Source organism: Platalea leucorodia (assembly GCF_965183815.1).
Source record: "Platalea leucorodia genome assembly, chromosome: 4".
Taxonomy (NCBI): domain Eukaryota; kingdom Metazoa; phylum Chordata; class Aves; order Pelecaniformes; family Threskiornithidae; genus Platalea; species Platalea leucorodia.
Genome location: NC_138826.1, coordinates 123,379,391 through 123,397,339, shown reverse-complemented (window position 1 = coordinate 123,397,339; position 17,949 = coordinate 123,379,391). Strand labels below are relative to the sequence as shown.

The 17,949-nt window shown below is 43.5% G+C and overlaps 1 protein-coding gene across 1 annotated transcript in view; it reads right to left on the bottom strand.

Moving 5' to 3' along the window:
- Positions 1 to 1,458: 1,458 nt before the first annotated feature.
- Positions 1,459 to 17,949, bottom strand: part of SFMBT2 (Scm like with four mbt domains 2) — a gene marked incomplete at its 3' end in the record, with an annotated part of 113,390 nt that continues 96,899 nt past the window's right edge. Inside the window, exons 16-21 of the mRNA XM_082309130.1 lie at positions 16,190 to 16,299; positions 7,756 to 7,931; positions 6,019 to 6,191; positions 3,967 to 4,215; positions 3,684 to 3,812; positions 1,459 to 1,599 (exon numbers count right to left, since the gene is read on the bottom strand). Coding sequence (XP_082165256.1) covers positions 1,459 to 1,599; positions 3,684 to 3,812; positions 3,967 to 4,215; positions 6,019 to 6,191; positions 7,756 to 7,931; positions 16,190 to 16,299 — 978 coding nt within the window. The remainder of the gene's footprint in view (positions 1,600 to 3,683; positions 3,813 to 3,966; positions 4,216 to 6,018; positions 6,192 to 7,755; positions 7,932 to 16,189; positions 16,300 to 17,949) is intronic.

The following is a 17,949-nucleotide window of genomic DNA, read 5'->3' as shown; positions in this document are numbered from 1 at the left end:
TGGATTCCCTGAGGCCAGGGAACAGGAATCTGTTTATGGTTTGAGAACAAAAGTCTGCCAAAGTCGGTGGTTTCCTATGAAATCAGGCTAAATCTCAGCACGAACCATCCAATTCACTTTTTGCGGGAGGGATTCACTTGCACCTTAAAGTCAGAGCAAAATTCAGACTTGGTCCCAGTTTGGTTCTTGGTTTTTGGAGAACTTTACACCAATGTGATGCTGCCAACCTCTGCTCAGTTACAGCAAATTCAGGCTCAACATGTGGGACTAATGGGGTCATATATCCCAGCAAAGTAAATGGGAAATACTTCTACTATAAGTACAGTTGAGGCAAACCTTAGGTGTCCGACCCATTTCTTCACCCTCCCTGGTGCTTACTCTGCTTGGCATGAAGCAAGCCCCTAGTCTTCCTGGCCAGGGTGGCACTGGGACAATGTGGGGGCTTTATACAGAATGCTTTGGGCCAGATCCTCAGCTGGTGTACGCAGCCTGAAAACACTGATGCTTTTTATTCCCACCTATCAACCAGATTCATGAAGGTGCAAATGAAACCAGCATTCACTCAACAGTCTCATCATTAAATCTGAACAGCCTTTTTTTTTTTCCACCCCATGGGGCTTAAAGTCAGGCCTTTCAAGTGACTTGGATTTAAGAGGATGGGCTTGACTATGAAAGCTTTCACGCATGTTCCTGTACAAGAGTGCAGTACTGTACAGATCCCACCACAGGGACATTGAGCTTATCGTGCAGAGCCAGCGTGGCTCAGGACGCATTACTGCACATTAGGTCTTGTTGCACCCCTGTCCGTTTGCTGCAGCTTTGTCCAATACCGTACAGAGACCATGGGTTGAGTCCTCTTTTATAAATCACTCAGGAATAACAAACAGCGTACAACTGGTATAACACTTTTTCCTTTTGTAAGACTGGAGAGGCAAGAGAAAAAAAGCCCATTGATCACTAAGATCAAATTTGCAGTAAACCCCAGGTAATGCTACAAATGATCACTTACATTTCAATATGAAAGAAATGTGTCAGAGTTGGCCAAAAGAAATGTTCATGTCCAGAAATTGGCCTAGATAAACCATCACCATCCAGAAATGTCCGATCCTTCTCCCTGGGAATGTGTCTGCCATCGGTACCTTTGTTTTAACAAACAACAAAGCATCTGATCCGTGCTGGCCTTGCACCACAGTGTAACGGGTTGGCGAGGCTCATGAGGAGAGATGCCAGCAGTCTTTCGGTGTGCTTTACAAGTACAGAAAAATTAGTTCAATTTGTTGCTAGTTTTTTGTTGTGTTTTTTTTTTTTTTTTCTTCCCTACAGATTAATTCCCAGTGCTTCCAATTCCATGTGTTCTTGGAAAAGAAAACAGATAGGGGGAAAAAACCCTTGAACAAGTTGAAATGTTAAAAAAGAGAGGGAACAAGAAGGAGAACAGAAAGAAATGGAGAAGTGCAGTCAGTTGGCATATTGTGCATAGAAAGCAACTTTTACTCGCTCTATCTGGTGACAAAGTTTGATGGCTGGACCAAGCTTCAGCTCCATGCATTCTTGTACCGTGGGCAGCGTCAGCAACAGAAGGGCTTGGCCATCGATGTCCTGGGGAAGACAAAGACAGGAAAAATGGTTTTGTTTGTGGACTCTGGAGAGCAGAAAGCATAACCAGGTCTGGAGAAGCAAGAAGGGAAGTTTGCCTCGAAAATTAAAGGTGGTTTTGTCCTCTGCCCTTTTTTTCCCACTTTGATGCTGCCCATCTCCTTTCTCTGGGATACCTCACGCTCTTTCAGAAGTTGCCTAGTGTGTCTTTGTAGGCTCTCACCTTGCCCCCAGTTTGGGAAAAGCCTTCCAGCTGCTGAAATGCTGGATCACCTTCTACAGAAGCTCTGCAGGGTCCACGGAGATGTGATTAGTCCCATTTTATGACTGAGAACTGAGGCAAGGGGGAGGCTGCAGAGAGCACACCAGGAGACACAGGAGGGAGCTGAATGGAGAAACTGAAGCCAGTCCCACTGCTAAGTCAGACCCTTGCCCTACCTCTTTTGGCCCATGATTTGCTCAGCACAGGTTTATATCTGCCTTGCTCCATGCCGTGTCACCCGGTCCACTCAGGACCTGCCTTGTTCCACCTCAGCTGCTGAACAACCAACACAGAGGGGTCTGGACCACATGGAGCCCTTGCAATCTCTAATGTCCCAGAGTCATAGAATGGTATAAGATGGAAGGGACCTCAGGAGGTCACATCCCTCCCTCAGGCATATTTATGCACCAAACTCCATGAACTAGCACCCCAGACAGAAGCTATTTTATTAGGCATTTCTGTTGGCTTTATGATCCTCTTCTTAATTAAGAGCTCAAGTCCTCTTTATTCTTTAATGGTCTGAGATGCAGACGAGCAGGCTACAAAACCGCTTTTTACCCCTTAGGGTGGATCAGAGTCTAAGTGCAGAAAGAGCACTCTCACTCACAGGCAACATAAACTCCACAGGATGGCCCTGATTAGGTAGCATTAAACACAAGGAGGATTTGGACACCTTAAGCACTGCTTTGATCATGACTGTCCACAGCTCAGGTTCTTCCTCCACTGAAGCTTGATGGCATGGCCCATTGCACCAGAGCTTTCTTGCAAATCACAAGCTCCAGTCATCTGTTTTTGATTAAAATCCCTATAAAATTCTTTGGCAAAGGAGAGACAGGGTTGGTTTTCAAGCCCTGGCATTACTCCAGGCTGATTAACAAATGGTCGGAGCACGCTGCGACGCAGCGACTACAGCATCTTGCTATGGAGTGTTTCAGCCTTGCTCTAGACTTGCACTTCACGTTCTCCCAGTCAAAGCAGCTGTAGTCGGGTACAGAGTTATTCATGGTGAAGAATCAGAGATAGTTCAATGTGCAGTTGGCCATACCACTGACTGCAATCGGCAATGGCCTAATTAACCACACTTGCTTCTTCCTAGCTATGATGTCTTAGCACTGCCCTTTACTTTCAGCAGTGGCTGTTACTCATTAGCCAAGGAATGGCTGTTTCTATATAAATTTTACACATTCACACTGACTTGATATGAAAAGCATTGGCTTCTGCTCCTGCAAACCTACGTGCTTAATGGGAAGACGCTTGGCATCTCCTAAAATTAGGTCATCCAAGGGCCTGACTGCCAGATCTTCAGAGGGATGAAGATGGGAAGTAAGTGTCTACATACTTGGAGCATCTAGGTGTCGATGCCAAAATTCAGGCAGGCAGTTTTGGGTTCAAGCAGCAATTTTCTGCTTCCCAGGCTGATATTTTAAAACAGGGTGGAACCCATGGGGCCCCGAGAGACAGCTTGCTAGGTACCAAATAACCACTATCTGTTGGTACACTGAGGTGCCTATGTGACACCAGGATGGTGCTGTGGACCTTGGCATGAACAAGAAAGGTCTAAACCTCCTGCTTTTCACAAACACTGTGGCTGGGGTGTTTCTGGTCTCTCTGAGGCTCTGGCAAGGCTCTGACTCAAGTTTCCGAGGATTTCCATGCCTTGCCAAAATTTGTGCTATAGCTTGGTGTGAGGGGATCTAAAGTCTGATCATAATCTCTTTGTCAAAGCTCAGGGCCCAGCTGGCAAGGTGGTATGTGCTGCTCTTTTTTTTTGTGATGTGAGTAAGCACCGCAGACACAAAGAGAAGAGTTACATGAAGACCTCTACCTGCTCCTGAAATATTTTGGCAAGGGGTGCACAGTCAGTCAGTTTAATAAACCTCACGACATCAGTTACAGTCCACTCCAATGGATTACTGTCCAGGATGAGCTTCTCTTCCTCTTCTTGCTTAACTTCCTGCAAAAAACCAAAAGCTCTCATAAAAAAAACTACCTTGTGTGGAGAACCAGGGCAGGGATGCCCTCCTCAGATGAGGAAGGCTTGGCACTGAAGGTTAATTTAGGAAGAATATTGTTATTAATTGGGAGTGAAAGCCTATGGACATACTCACTTCCTTGACTTGTGCGCACTTCTCTGCCTCGCCGTAGGAGTGGGGCTGCGGTCTCCGACTCCGTCGGGCTCTCTCCGTGGGAGGAGGTCTGTCCGACTCGGTGCTGCTCCGCAAGGTGACCGCTCGCCGGGGCCTGGCAGAGGGAACCTCAGCAGAGGAGGTATCCGTCTGGTCATCACGGAGCTCTGAGCTGGTTTCCTCGCTTCCTGTCTCGTCCTCCATCACGTCCGGCTCATCATCTTCGCTCTCCTGCACAAGGACCATCAGTGAAACTGCATCCAAGCTCAGAGATTAATACAGCAGCAAATCAAAAGGCACTGGGTCAAACTGCATGCCCGTGCCCATGCCGGTCCAGGGTAACATTTATTTTAACTGAATTATCTCTTTTTCATTACAGTGCTAAGTAGATTATCCCTCAATTTAGATTTGCTACAAAATGTAGAAGAAAAAAATACACGGTGGACAAATCCTTTTTCTGTTTCTTACAAAAGGTCAACGGCAATAACTCATCTGGCATGAAATGTTCCTCTGTTGGGCTTGCATCTCAAACCTTGTGGCACTGCAGATGTGCATGAGAAGGGGAAATGGAAAATACTAAAAGGATTAAATGAAACTCGGGTTGCTTGAGATGAAATAAAATCAGAAGTAGGCTTGAATTTAAACTTTCACCTTGCTTCAAATTGTCATGGGTGTCACTGGTATTGAAAGGAAGGAAAATTTGGTGCCTTTAAAAATATCTAGATGTACAAGTGCATACTTGCACTTGATTTCTTAGCTGGCATTTCTGTAAAACCCAGACGATTTCACCCAGATTTCCCTGCTTTCAGCTGAACACCAAATTGCTGAAGGTGAAGCACAAATTTCCATTTAAAGGATATTACACCAGATTCTTGTTATTTCTGTCACACAGAGCTTGCAAGCACACACCAACTGATGGAAGCTGTGTATTTTGAACTTTATATATACACAAGTGGCCCAAATGGCTTCGACAGCTTAGCTCTGATCAAAGTGTGAGCATGCATCCAAGCCATATGCTGAGGTCTTAAGTGAAAGAACAATTTTAGATGAAGTTAGTTATATTGGCTGAAAGGTCAAAAAACTTGGCTAATGGTTGATTTAGGCTTAACGTGAGTTTATTGCAGTTTAAATTCCTTTGAAATGGGTACCATCTAAGGAAATGAAGCAGAACTACATCTAAATGAGGACCAAGTCATGAAGATGCGAGCAATCAACTGAAAGCTGCCTAAAATATCCCCCTCCAGCTGAAGAAGAGGAAATTTAAGTAAATCAGTTTTATTTCACATTGCACAAAGCAGCAATCACTGGCACTCAGCTGAGGAAGGGAAACCACATGTGAACTTCGTCATTACTATCATGGGAAAACCACCCGGGAACGGTCCACACAGAACTAAGTCTGCTCCAGGTTGTATTTGGACACGAATCATTGCTGAAGCTGGGATGCCATCATATCACATAGTATGCTGGAAAGATTGAGGCCTCAAATACCATATATTTGGGGCACACACCATTTGCTTGTTTTCTAAAGTTTCTAGCACTTTTATTGTTTGATATTGTTAACCAAAAATATTACGAATGGTTAATGAAAAAATAAAAGCCCTTGAAACCATAATGGCCTGAGAGTTATTGTTATTTATTATAGTATTTAGAGATCTTAGACATGGATCACAGTCCTCCTTCACACTGCTAGATGCTTCAAAAAGCATCTAACAGGCTCACCTGCCTGCCTGCAGGCTTATAAGGAAGCACAAGTAAACAAAGATATAATATTAGACAGCATGTTAGCTAGTGAGCATTAAGAAGATGGAAGCAAAAACTCTATTTGCTAACTCTAGAATGGACAAGGGTAAAAGTCCCCAAAGTGATCCAATAAAACCAGTCTGATCTTAGAAGAACAGAGTAGCAAGGAGGTATTCAAAATGGAAGATGGAAGTGTGGGGGTTTGCCGAGAAGTCCCTCAAAAGGAAGATGCAGATGGGGGGATAAAAAAAGCACCAGGGGGCTTTTGCTGATTCATCCCAGTGCAACACATACCTCTGCAGAGCCTGCAGCATTCAAATCGACAGCTGACGACCTCCTTTTCTTCTGCACAAAGATGGATTTCCGCCTTTTTCTGCGTCTAGCTGGCTTGACATGTCCACTTTTCATATTGTTATTTTCCCCAATTGGTGGCTTAATTATTTTTTTCCTTTTCCCATAATAATAAGCTGGAGGAATGAAGCAAAATACCCATTAAAAACTTAACTGTTGAGAGAAGGAAACTTTGGCGTGCTTCTTGCTACTGATTCAGTACTGCACTCTAGGTGCACTTTTACAAGGAACTTTAAAATATCTTGATTTGGAAAAAATGTCCAGTATAAATATGTCATCTTGGACTAGCACAGAGTGTTACAGCTCTTATATACACATTTATCGGTGATGAGTGAGGAGTTCAGAATTTAACCCTACAATGTGCACTTAGGCAAAGCTTTCACTAAGCCGAGCAGTGATTTGGAAGGAGAGAGGCCAGCAAGTTTCAGATTTGATCTAAAGCCTTTCTGCAAGAGTTAACGTTAAGTCTTAGATACACTTTCAGTCGCTAATGTTTTCAGCAGAGAGTGGAGAGGGTCAGCTATCCTGAATTATGTATGTTCAATGCACAAAGGAATGGGTTTTTATTACCTTTGAATATTTCTTGGCCCAAGCTGAAATTCAGGATGAGAGAGTCCTCTGACGTTACATTAGGGGCTTGGGTCAGGTACCTTTTGACATGCTCTACAGCATCCTCTGGGGCTGACAGATACTCTGCCCTTCACCAGGTAGGGTATCCCGGGACATCTAAAATGGCACTTGGCACCCATGTCAAAGTTTGTAATTGAACCGAGCTTTTCATCAAATCAATGGAGTTTTGAGTAACAATTCATCCAGCCACATACAACCATCAACTTTGAGATGAGACAATCTCAGCTGGAGCTCCCCTAGCTGTACTCCTCCAGCTCTCCGTTTGCTACCAGTGGGAGCTAGGAGTCTAGCTCAGGTGTAGACTTCTACAGAAAACCATATTCAGTGATCTGAATATCTCCCTGAGCCCATTTCTCCTTCTACTCTGGCACTAAACAGAAGCTAACTAGTTTAAATCAATCATATTGGTTTCTTGCAACCTTTGTGGAAGAAGGACAGCACTCACTTCCACTTTCCTGACCTGTTTAAGAGCCAATAATATGAGTAACATTGACAACAGCAAGTGTTGAACACATGCCTAACTTCAGCCTTTCTGAATAGGCAGGAATATGCCTAAATATTAAACAGCCTGAGCAGAGAGAGTCAGTGCTACCAAACTCCTTCCAGCACCTTGGCACTGTGATACTGGCCTGTGCTGGTGCATATTTCAGAAACTCTTCCCTGAGTAGGACAGGATTCATCTCACCTAACAAAGGTGTCTCAGATATAGCAGTTTAAATCTCAGCTGGCCATTGCAGGTTTCTTTTACATGCTCTTTATATTAACTTCACATGTGAAGAAAAGTCAAGACTTCCAAAAAGTAGTGACTTTCAAACATGTATTAGGATGGAGTGAGATGGACAGTTTTGTGGAGATGCCTATTTCTCTGTACAGAATACTAAGGGAGCCTAAGGTGGCCTGGTCAGGACTAAATAACTGCTCTTAGATGAGATGAATCCTACTCAATATTAATGTATTACGCAACTCCTGTTCTTCATCACTATCTCATGCACAGTCTCCCACTGCTCTGATTCCCAGGTAGCAACACAAAGCATTTTGGCCAATACTCACTGTACTTGGTTTTGGTATGAATGGAGCAGTTCTCCGGGCAGACTTCGGCCACGAGAACAGGACTGAACAAGTTGGGGCAGCACTCCAACTTTGCACAGACTCTTCTGCAGAAATCCGCTACCTGATCTGACGTTCGCACAATCTTAACAGTCGCCCTGTATGTCTTCCCTCTGTACCTAGAAAAAGAGTACAAGACCCCATGTCACCAATCAAGCAATGTCCTTCGATGCTACAGACCAGACTCTCCTCTGTTGGGGAGATATCTTCCCTAATGACTTTTGGAAGATGGTCTCTCTTGGGAAGGCAAGCAGAATAGGTCTATTTGTTTTAGTGGCTCCACTTCAGATGGACTTGAAGAAGGAAAGGCAGAGTGAAATGATCCTGGAAGCTGAGGTGTGGACATGATTGGGGAGGAATGCATGTGCAGACTGGATACACCTGTAGATACAGCAAGAGACAGAAAAAAATCACAGTAGGCTTGATGAGGATACTACCCAGGACAGCATGCCCACACTATGAACTGATGCAAAGTTTTGGGGAGAGGGATGTAGTCTCTCCTCATATATTGATCTGTGGTAAGCTTATATGCCTTGCAGAGCTTTCTGGTCACCACCCTGTATGTGGGCTGCACTGGAGACTGTCTCTATAAGCCCCCAATACACCTTTGGTCTTCTCCATTGCCATCTTTCTCAAGGCAGCTCTCACATCACGTCCCAGCTCACAATAAGCCCCCAGTTTCGTTGTGCCAACTGTTACTGGGTTACTGGGATACACGCACTGTGTAGAAGCATCTGAGTGAAACTGTACTGTCTGCCATATGGGGACCAGATGACTTCACTGCTATGAGATGTGGGCAATACAAAACCCGAGGAACTAACCAGGAGTCTCTTAAGTTGTTTAAGGGGGCTGCAGCAACAGGCCCTAAAAACTGATTCCTACAGGGAATGCTTAGAGCAGAAATGTGCAATGAAAGGTTTGTCTTAAATTTGTTATCCATGTGCTACTAAAACATTTATTTCAGTGTTTTATATGAAGTGTTTCTGAGCGATAAATGGCTAAGAAAGATACAGTTACATCCCTGCTGTAATACATTGTAGATGTGAACTCTGAAAAAACAATTATCCCCATAATTTATTAAACAGCAGCACCGAGCTGTTGTGAACAGTGAGATAAGGTTTTTAAAACATCTCTTACCCATCCTGAGGAATGCAAGACAAGAGACAATCACGCAAGTGCCTGGTGCTAAGGCATTATAAATGTGCTTAGAGGAGAGAAAAGTAACACACACAAAAGAAAAAGAGGGAGACAGTGAAACAAAGATTACTGGATGGGAGGCAATGAAAGACAAAGATACAGTCATCAGGAAAAATGAGATGAAGCATTTGTGAGTGCATTAAGACCCACAGTTCCCAGGGACTGGGACCATTAAGACCCAGGGAATCAGCTGCTGATAGTCAGATATGGAAGAGGAAGAGGAGGAGAAGGTGAAACAAAGGAGATGTGGCCGGAGAGTTAAAATTCACAGCATGTGCCCGGACCCTATTCCCTCTTTGAAGGTTTTACTGAGTTGCACAAAGCACCTGAGAAACCACCTTTTGCTGCTCTCCCTCCCAAAAGTTCTTTCTGTAAACACTGGGGTATGGGAAAAGGGTTTGAAACTTAGAGAGGTACCCAAACAAAACCTGGGTCTGAGAACAGCCCAGTCCAACCATCATGTTGCAGAAGACTTGATCTAAACTATCACCTCAACATAAAACTATTCCAGAACCTAAATGAGCATTTCTGCAAGGCACCAGGCTGTGATACCCCATTTGGTGCCTGACCAAGGACCCCAGGTCATGGAGACAATCCTGAATTCATTCATCCTTCTAAATGAATGAATGAATGACTTAATTAGCCAACTCTTCATGCATCCTGACAGACCTGGACAGATGACATAAAATGGAAAAAGTGTTCCTTCCAGATACAGAGCACTGTTATTCCAGCTTCCCTATGAAATAGCTGCACAGCCAGGCTAGCTAAAGGGGGTTTGGCAATACCTAATGTCAAAAGAACAAATTCCACAGGCATTTAAATGTATCTACTTATAAATGTTTTCTATTTCTTTTCAATGTGTTTGAAAAGACTGCTGCCCTTATTACTTCTCCAGGAGCCATTAAGTTTAGGGACGGCCTAGATCATTAGGCCAGTAAGTCTGACTCCTGTGACAGGCTGCTGAATTTCATTGTGTTACCTTCACCTGAACCCAAACAACTTTGGCTGGACTAAAGCATCATTTCCAGAAAAGCATCAGCCTCCCCTCAAGGGTCTCCACACTAGAAGAATCCTGGCAGCAGGAGCACCTGTACCTATACCTCATGAGCCTCTGCCTCATTTTATGTCTGGATGTGTCTGGATTTAACTTACATTTATTTGTCCTTGTTCTGACTTTCACCGCTAGGATGAAAAGACTGCATCTGGTTTTGTTTCCCTGCAAAAGCACTGTAATCAAATTGCCTCTTGATCTTCTTTCTCATAAGCTAAGAAAGCTGCCTGATGGGTATTATTCAAGGATGGCTGACTACTTCTAACTGTGTGCTTCCTATTGTGTTTGGCTGCCCAGAAAGGACCCATTGTACTAAAGTGCCTGGTGAAAAAAAAGATGAAACCAGGAAAATGAACAACCGACTGATTTCACAGTCTGGTTTGAATGCAATACACATAGTAATTAACAGAATGGATGGCAAAATGGAGAACAATATGACTGCAGCAATCAGTCTCAATAACCCAGGGTGTTAGTACTGGCCGCAGTCGTGGTTTTTACATTATTTGGGCCTCAGCAGCACTCCTTTCAACTATAAACCAGATTCTACTAATATTTTCCATATTCTTCACACACTAAAGATTTTTAACACAAACACCACCAAATGTAATCGTAAGCTGTTCTAGCACAGCCATGTGAAAAGAGGTCCTTTGGATATAATCAGAAACCCCTCTTCCATTAGCATCATTCAAAAAATTACCAACTACTGATATTCCTATAGATGTTTTCATACTAGGACTCTTACCTTCCCAACCACTTTTAAGCAGTAAGTAACCTGCACGCACAGCATGGCAGCACTGGAGACTTGGAAACAGCCGTGTCAAGCACATCTTCAGTTTTCTTAGAAATCACTGTTCTTTTAAAAAAGATTTTTCAGCCAGAGCCACAGAAATATTCCTTTCCTCTCCCTCTTTCTCTGCCCTCAGATCCCCAGAATTGGAGAAACCTTTATGGCTGAAACTATTTCCACGAAAAATATACTCAGGATTTTTGCTGATCCATGAGCAACAATATTAAGCTAATAGCACTTTGCTGGCAATATCATTCTTCTGTTGAAGCTTCCTTTGGTGATAAAATAGATCAGAGGTTCATGAGAATAAAATGTCTTCTAGGAGCTCCAGCTGGGGACCACTGTCTGATGGCATGAAAAGCCTTGTGCTGAAGACACTTCAAAAGGTAAGAGCATTGAGACCACCCTCATTTTCAAAAGCCTCATCATAAGGATACAGCCCATAGTTTTGACAATCCTTGAGACTCTTTTGAACAACTCAGTGGCTGAAAGCCTCAATTTCCTTTCAGGGGACGAAAAACTCCCATCTATTCTTTTGCAAGAAATTTCCGATTTGTCTTACTAGCTTAAAGTCTGCCGAACAGGAGAAATCTCTGGGAAACACTAGCTACTCACACCACACAACCAAAGTCTCTCTGCATTGCACCTACCAGAAGCAACTTACCAGTACAGCAGCAGACATTGTCTAACATCCACTTCATCGTGTTTGAATCAGACTCTACCTGCATGGGCCATTCCGACTGCCAATGACAGAAAACCCTATAGTTTTCATCAAAACCCTGATACCCTTGAAGCTACTCAGTGTATGTTGACTACCAAGGATTTTGCAAATAATCCTAGTCTAGGTAAAATCAATAAAAATGTAGTAGCTATTTTCCTCCAAAGCTCTTTAATCATCCAGTGATATTCTGTACTCCTGAAGACAGGATTCAGAAAGGGCCTTGGAATTGTTCTGGTTGTAAGGACATGTTTTGTTAATTCTCCTCCTGGTTACGGAAACAAAGAGTTTAAGTTATTCCACTGGTGCTAATGACTTCTGTCTCCAGTATCTGGCACAGAAGGCCACCTGATCACACTAATTCACCCTTGCAGTGCCTCAGGAAGTATGTGGCAGAGCTGATGCGGAAGACGGAACAGATCATATGAGGTATAGCTTTGTACTGACCTTTGAGGAGCACCGTTAATAACTGGCTGCCACCTGGACTTCATATTATTGATCGCAGCCCTTTGGGGTTTTCTTTCCAGCCAGTTGTCCAGCCAACTTTCCACTCATCACACATATGTCCAGTCCACATCTCCACAGCTTGGCTATAAGGATGCTACGGGAGACTGTGTTGAATGCCTTGCTAAAATCAATGTAAATAACTTCCACTGCTTTTCCCTCAACAATCAAACCAGTTATATCAGGAACAACTCGCCCTTCGTAAATCCACGCTGGTTCTTGCCAGTCACCTATTGGTCCTGCATGTTCTTGGAAATGGCTTCCAGAAGGATTTGCCTAATAAACTTCCCAGGAACGTTAGGCTGACAGCTTGTAATTACTTGGATCCTCCTTCTTGCCCTTCTTGAGGAGGGCTGTGATGTTTGCCTCTTTCCAGACATCAGGAAACCTTCCTGATCATCACCAACTTTCAAACATGACAGAGAGTGGCCTCACAATGACATTGGCCAGTTCCTCAAGCAGAGCTGGCTGCATCCCATCTGGTTCCACGCACTTGTGCTCGTCCAGTTTGCTTATAGTCTCTACCTTCTTTTCCACCTACTGTGGGTAACACTTCATTCCCTCAAACAGTAACAGGGACCTGGGAGGCATGAGAGCAACCCTTGCTAGCAAAGGCTGAGGCAAAGAAGACTTTGAACACCTCAGCATCACCTATCACAAGTGAAAGGCAGTCTTCTATAGCATCCCAGTGAAAAGACTTTCTTTGAAATGCAGCTTCATAAATAAGCAATGGTGTCTGTGATGGGGGTAAATATTCCTAGATTTCAGCTACTGGATTTGGGCAGGTCTCAAAATTTCATTTAATGAAGGAGTCCAGGAGTACTCATCTTTCTTATTTTGATTAACTGGGCTTCATACAAGATCCAGGAGATAACTCTGCACACACTGGTACTGTTTATGTCCAAAGTCCTGCAAAAATGGGTAAGTCCAAACAGCCCCACTTACAGCCATTAGGAATGAAAGCCCTTAAAAATCATAATGTCCCTCAAGCATTTTATGTAAAATTGGAAAGCCAAATCTAGATGTAGGCACTGAACTTAAAGCATCAAAACTATAAGGGTTGAATGCCCACAGCTTCGGCTGGCCCTCATGGGACTTCAGAGGATTGGGCTTGACATTTCTAACTCATCATCACCAATAAATCAAGTTTGACTATTTTCACAGAGAGCCAGCAGGGCTGATGGGAAGCAACTGCCATCACGCATTGCAGACACATCTTTTCGGACAATCTAAATTGTTTATCTTCTTTGAAAGGCTAGTGTAATTGATTCTGCGCTGGTCACTCATGACAGCAGAGTAAACTAAATGCAGGTTGCCCTAGGACTGAGATAATGCATTCCTGGCAGTGCATGATTTGGCATTTGGGCCAGCGGGAAAAATAGCCTTCCCTTCACTGTCCTCCTCCCTCCCCTTTGCTCTACCCTGCTGCAGCCGTCACCGCAAACAAACAACAACATTGTCAAGATCCAAGGAGTTGTCAGTTTACATCAGAAGGAAGGCAGTGACACGACACGTCACATTACAGCACAGGCGCTCCAGCTGGCTGTAGAGCTGTCATCATTAGCAGCAAGACACCATTGGGAGCCGGTGTAACTGGAAGTTGTTGTAGACAGGCGTTTGCTCGTTACGGGTCTCTGTTTAAGATTCTGGAGCACAAGTGACTGTCATACCTGATGTAACATGTCATGTGTCGTTTGCACATCCCAGGGTATCTGATTTCATGAGCATGTTTTCTTTTCTGCTTCTGCACAACCAAATGCAATTAAAACCCCGGTATGCTTCTTGATGAAGCAGCTCAAGCAAACTCAGGAAGGAAAAAAGAAAGAAGTCCTAGGGTAGCCAAGCAGTCTTAGGGCATGTCAACTCTTTGTCACCCACTCGTAGAAGTACTCAAACTATCCGCAGGCAAGGTGGTATGTCCAGCCAGCACCGCTCTGTGAATACAGCTCCAGCCTCAGAAGCCAGACAGCTACAGCAACAAGGTGCTGTCCAGCCCCATGCGCTCTGTCTCCTCAGGAGCCAGAGGACAATGCCACACTGAATGAGAATACACTTTTATGCTTAGAAGTCACTCCAAAAGATGCTGTCTCAGCTCTGAGCCTCTAATGACCCATTCTGTGGCTTGATAAAGTTGAAAGATGCTGCTTGACTCACTGAAGAGCTGAGATTGTTGCCTCCTGGGGTAGCCATCATACAGGAACACGTACACAGCCTGTGACTGGCTGACCAACATAAAACACAAAACCTCCTTGCTGGAAAGCACTGGTATACTTTTATCTGGCAGGCTATGTGGATATACGACATGTCCCAGCAGCCTGGCTGCCCTGCTAAATAGAGGGGAGGAGGAAACAGACACAGGAACAAATGGGTAGAAGGGTCATGGGCGAAGATAACGGAGATGGAAGTGCTTTTTACAGTATGATTAGCACATCAGGCAACAGTGAGGGAGGATAAGTGGGGTGTGATATGGATGAGTGACAATCTCTAGCAGTTCATGTACTCATAACCGAATTGGTGTTGCTGGTGTAAGCACACCTGAAGTCAGCAAGCTGCCGGGAGTCTCAGTGGACTGGGCTGTAGACATAGCTGACTATGTAGGACAAGACATTCCTGCACTTGATAACACAGTTAAACGTTTTCCAGGCTGTCTCCCATTAGAAATAAGGATTGTAGCAGCCTTAAGAACTAGATACTGCTGCTTTTGCACAAGGCGGATCCCCACACTCAAATGAGAAATCCCAACAAAGTCCTATTTTGGATACCGCTAATAGGAAAACTGCCTGTAAGCTCAAGTCTTTGCAGGACAGGACATTAAGATGGGGCATTACAACTTGATTTCACAACTGCTAATTACCTGTAGGAGTGCATTATCTGATATTTACTAGTACAAGGTGTGGGAGCCTGGAATCAATGAAAATCAGGTCATGGAGGATGACTTGTTTTTCATGAAAATCTGCATGTGCAAGGATGACTTTCAGATTTCAATTGACAAACACAAAACCATGACTTTCCACATGGGTGAAAGAAGAAAATTAAAAACCAGGATTTTCTAGTAGCTTTTCATTTCTTATTGTAATCCTCCTTTAGAAAAGCAGTTTCTGAGTATGGAGAATAAAAGGTTCTCAATTCTCTCCCTCAACCAGAGCACACATGAGCCTTCTGCAATATCTGCATGGCCAGAGATCAAATACAATAACAATCAATAGTGACATATTTGACAGTCAATCATTTCAAATAACCAAAAGAAAATTGCTTTTATTTGAAAAGGAGTAACAGAGTTCAGTACAAAGGGTGAGATTCACTGCATTTAACTTCAGTACTCCAAAAGTCAAGGTAACCAAGTTAGTCAATGGAGAGAGATGCCTTCAAAGAACTATTTGTTGACATCTATCTTGAAGCGGAAAGAATTGCTCTTTGTAGGGACTCTGCAGAGAGCTTAGGTGAGACTCACCTCTTTCAGAGAGACAATAGGTGTTGAAATACATCCTGAACGTAGTGCCCATTACATAAAGGAGAAATAAATGGGTAAATTTCAAAGTTGGAAAGAGAAATTGAGTATTTGCTAGATACACAATTTTCTTAAGTGTTGCTTAGATGAGAAGCATATATTCTGGAAAGGCCTCAAATCTTGATCTTAATCCCAGATCTGTTAGTATTTTGCCCTAATCACTCTCCTGCTTAAAACTGTGTCCCTGCTATTTTGTTTGCACTTCTTTTTGTGCCATTCATTCTTGCAGGTTTTTCTGCATTAGAGTGACAGGCTCTATATGAAAAGTAGTAATACTCCTACATTTAGAAAGCCAGGAATTCAGTTAATTCAATAATAGCCGAGCTTATAGGAACAGCTTATCATAAAACTCAGGACTTCACTGAATAAACATGGCATTTTTCATCAAAATCTGGATGGCTGCTTGGAGAAAGACAATAGAAATGAACTGTTCAGGTGAATATTTCATTTCTTAAGTTGCTATAGAATGAGTCAAATAATTCAGTGAAGCAGAATGATAATTAGAAAAGCAAAACTCTCACGACAGAAAAAATCTTTTGTTCTCTTCCCCCCGCCGCCGTCAGTTCCATTTCTGAAGCCTCCCAAATAAAAGAGCACACGCTGAAGACTTACTTAGCTTTAAGTGTTTCCTCTTGGAAATTCCACTGAGGGTCTTCCACTAGCTGCAGTTCTCGTAAAACACTCCCTGGCTTGTAAGCTGCATTGATCACCATGCTGAGAACCTATTGAGAGACAAAACCGACAACACTGATGGGTTTAACAGTAGTCCTTGACCACACTGAATATGATCCCAGGTGCTGCATAGGCAGAAGCAGCTTACAGGTGCCAACTTAGGTTCAAGGCTGCACAGGGTAAGCACGAGACGCAATGCAAAGAGGTCCCAGATTGGATCAATGTGCCAAACATATTGTAGATGACACATTGATCTGATATGGTGACTGCATTAAATGCTGCTAGCTAACCCCAAAGATCTCCCGTTAATCAGTATTTTTCTTTGGGACAGACCCTCTCACGCGAAGCAGATTCAATTCCCTGCATTCATACTGGCTCAATTTAATAAAAAATGAAAACACTTCTGATGGTTCAACCAGGTACAAAGTCATGTGTACCATTACACACTGAACACTAAAGGGGAAATTCACATACTTGAGCTCAGCAATATGCTTAAACGTCTGAGTGCTGCGTGCCTTGACTGTATTAACAGAATATTAATGAAGTCTACACAAAAGAGTTTGCAGGAGGTGTGCTTGAAACCCAGTATGTGTCCACTCTGTACAACAAAACATGTGCCAATCCATTTAATCCAAAGTCTCTGAGAATAAAACGATTCCTACTATTGGCTCAGGGAATCCAAGCTTTAATAGTCTACACTTGGCCTAAGGAGACAAATACAAGAAAAACAAATCTTATAACAGCACCAGACCATGTGTTTGAACACTTTACATTATGTGTACATGAATGACCCCACAGTTAATCTGTATCGGTTTTGATGTAATTTAACTCTTTACCTAATGCCTGTTCTTAATTCTTTGGGGGCCTGCAAGTTATTTCAGTACGATGAGCTTTAAGTTTCCCCAGCACCCATGAATGTGGCTCATCAGAAATGAAAAACTGACTAGGTCATATGGCAGAGAGCAATGCCTTTATGTTTGGGGGGGGGGGAGGGGGAAGGGTCCTGTTTTTTTAATCCAGCAACCCGAGCATTTTCTAGTATTTTGAAAGCCTTGTAGGATGAATTATTTTCAGGCAAGGGTTTCTCTTAATGCTGCATAGCACCCTGTAAAATGGCAGTGGTTTGAGTTGCCTGGCTACGTTATTTACTAGGAGCAAAATTTGATTTATCATTGGGCCCTTGGAAGCACTACTCAAGCCGCTCTTCAAAAAAAGTGCAATTAGAGACACCTAAAGCAATGCCTAATAACAGCACCAATGTCTTATGCAGCTCTGATCATCTGTACATCTCAAAGCACTCTATGAGGAAGGGCAGGAGCGCTATCTCACACAAGGGGAAACTACAACACAGATTTACCCACAGCTCTCCAGCTGGTTCCCATCTACTCACACAACCCACTATACTAGTTACGAAGCCATACAGATTCCCAAGAGAACAAAAGAAAGCTTCTGAGTAAGTCCATCCAGTTGTTTATCCACATCTTTTCTTGCCTGCTACTCACTGTACAAACTGATGGGGCACTGGTCTCTGACACAAAGACAGTGAGATACAATGCAGGGAAACCAAAGGTGGGTTTTCAAAAACCATGAAGTGCCTGGGTAGCTCCCACGCTCATTCACGACTCATCAGATGTGTTCCCCTCCTCATCAGCACATCCAGGGAGTTACTTAACACCTATGTCGGAGCTTGTTGGGAAAGC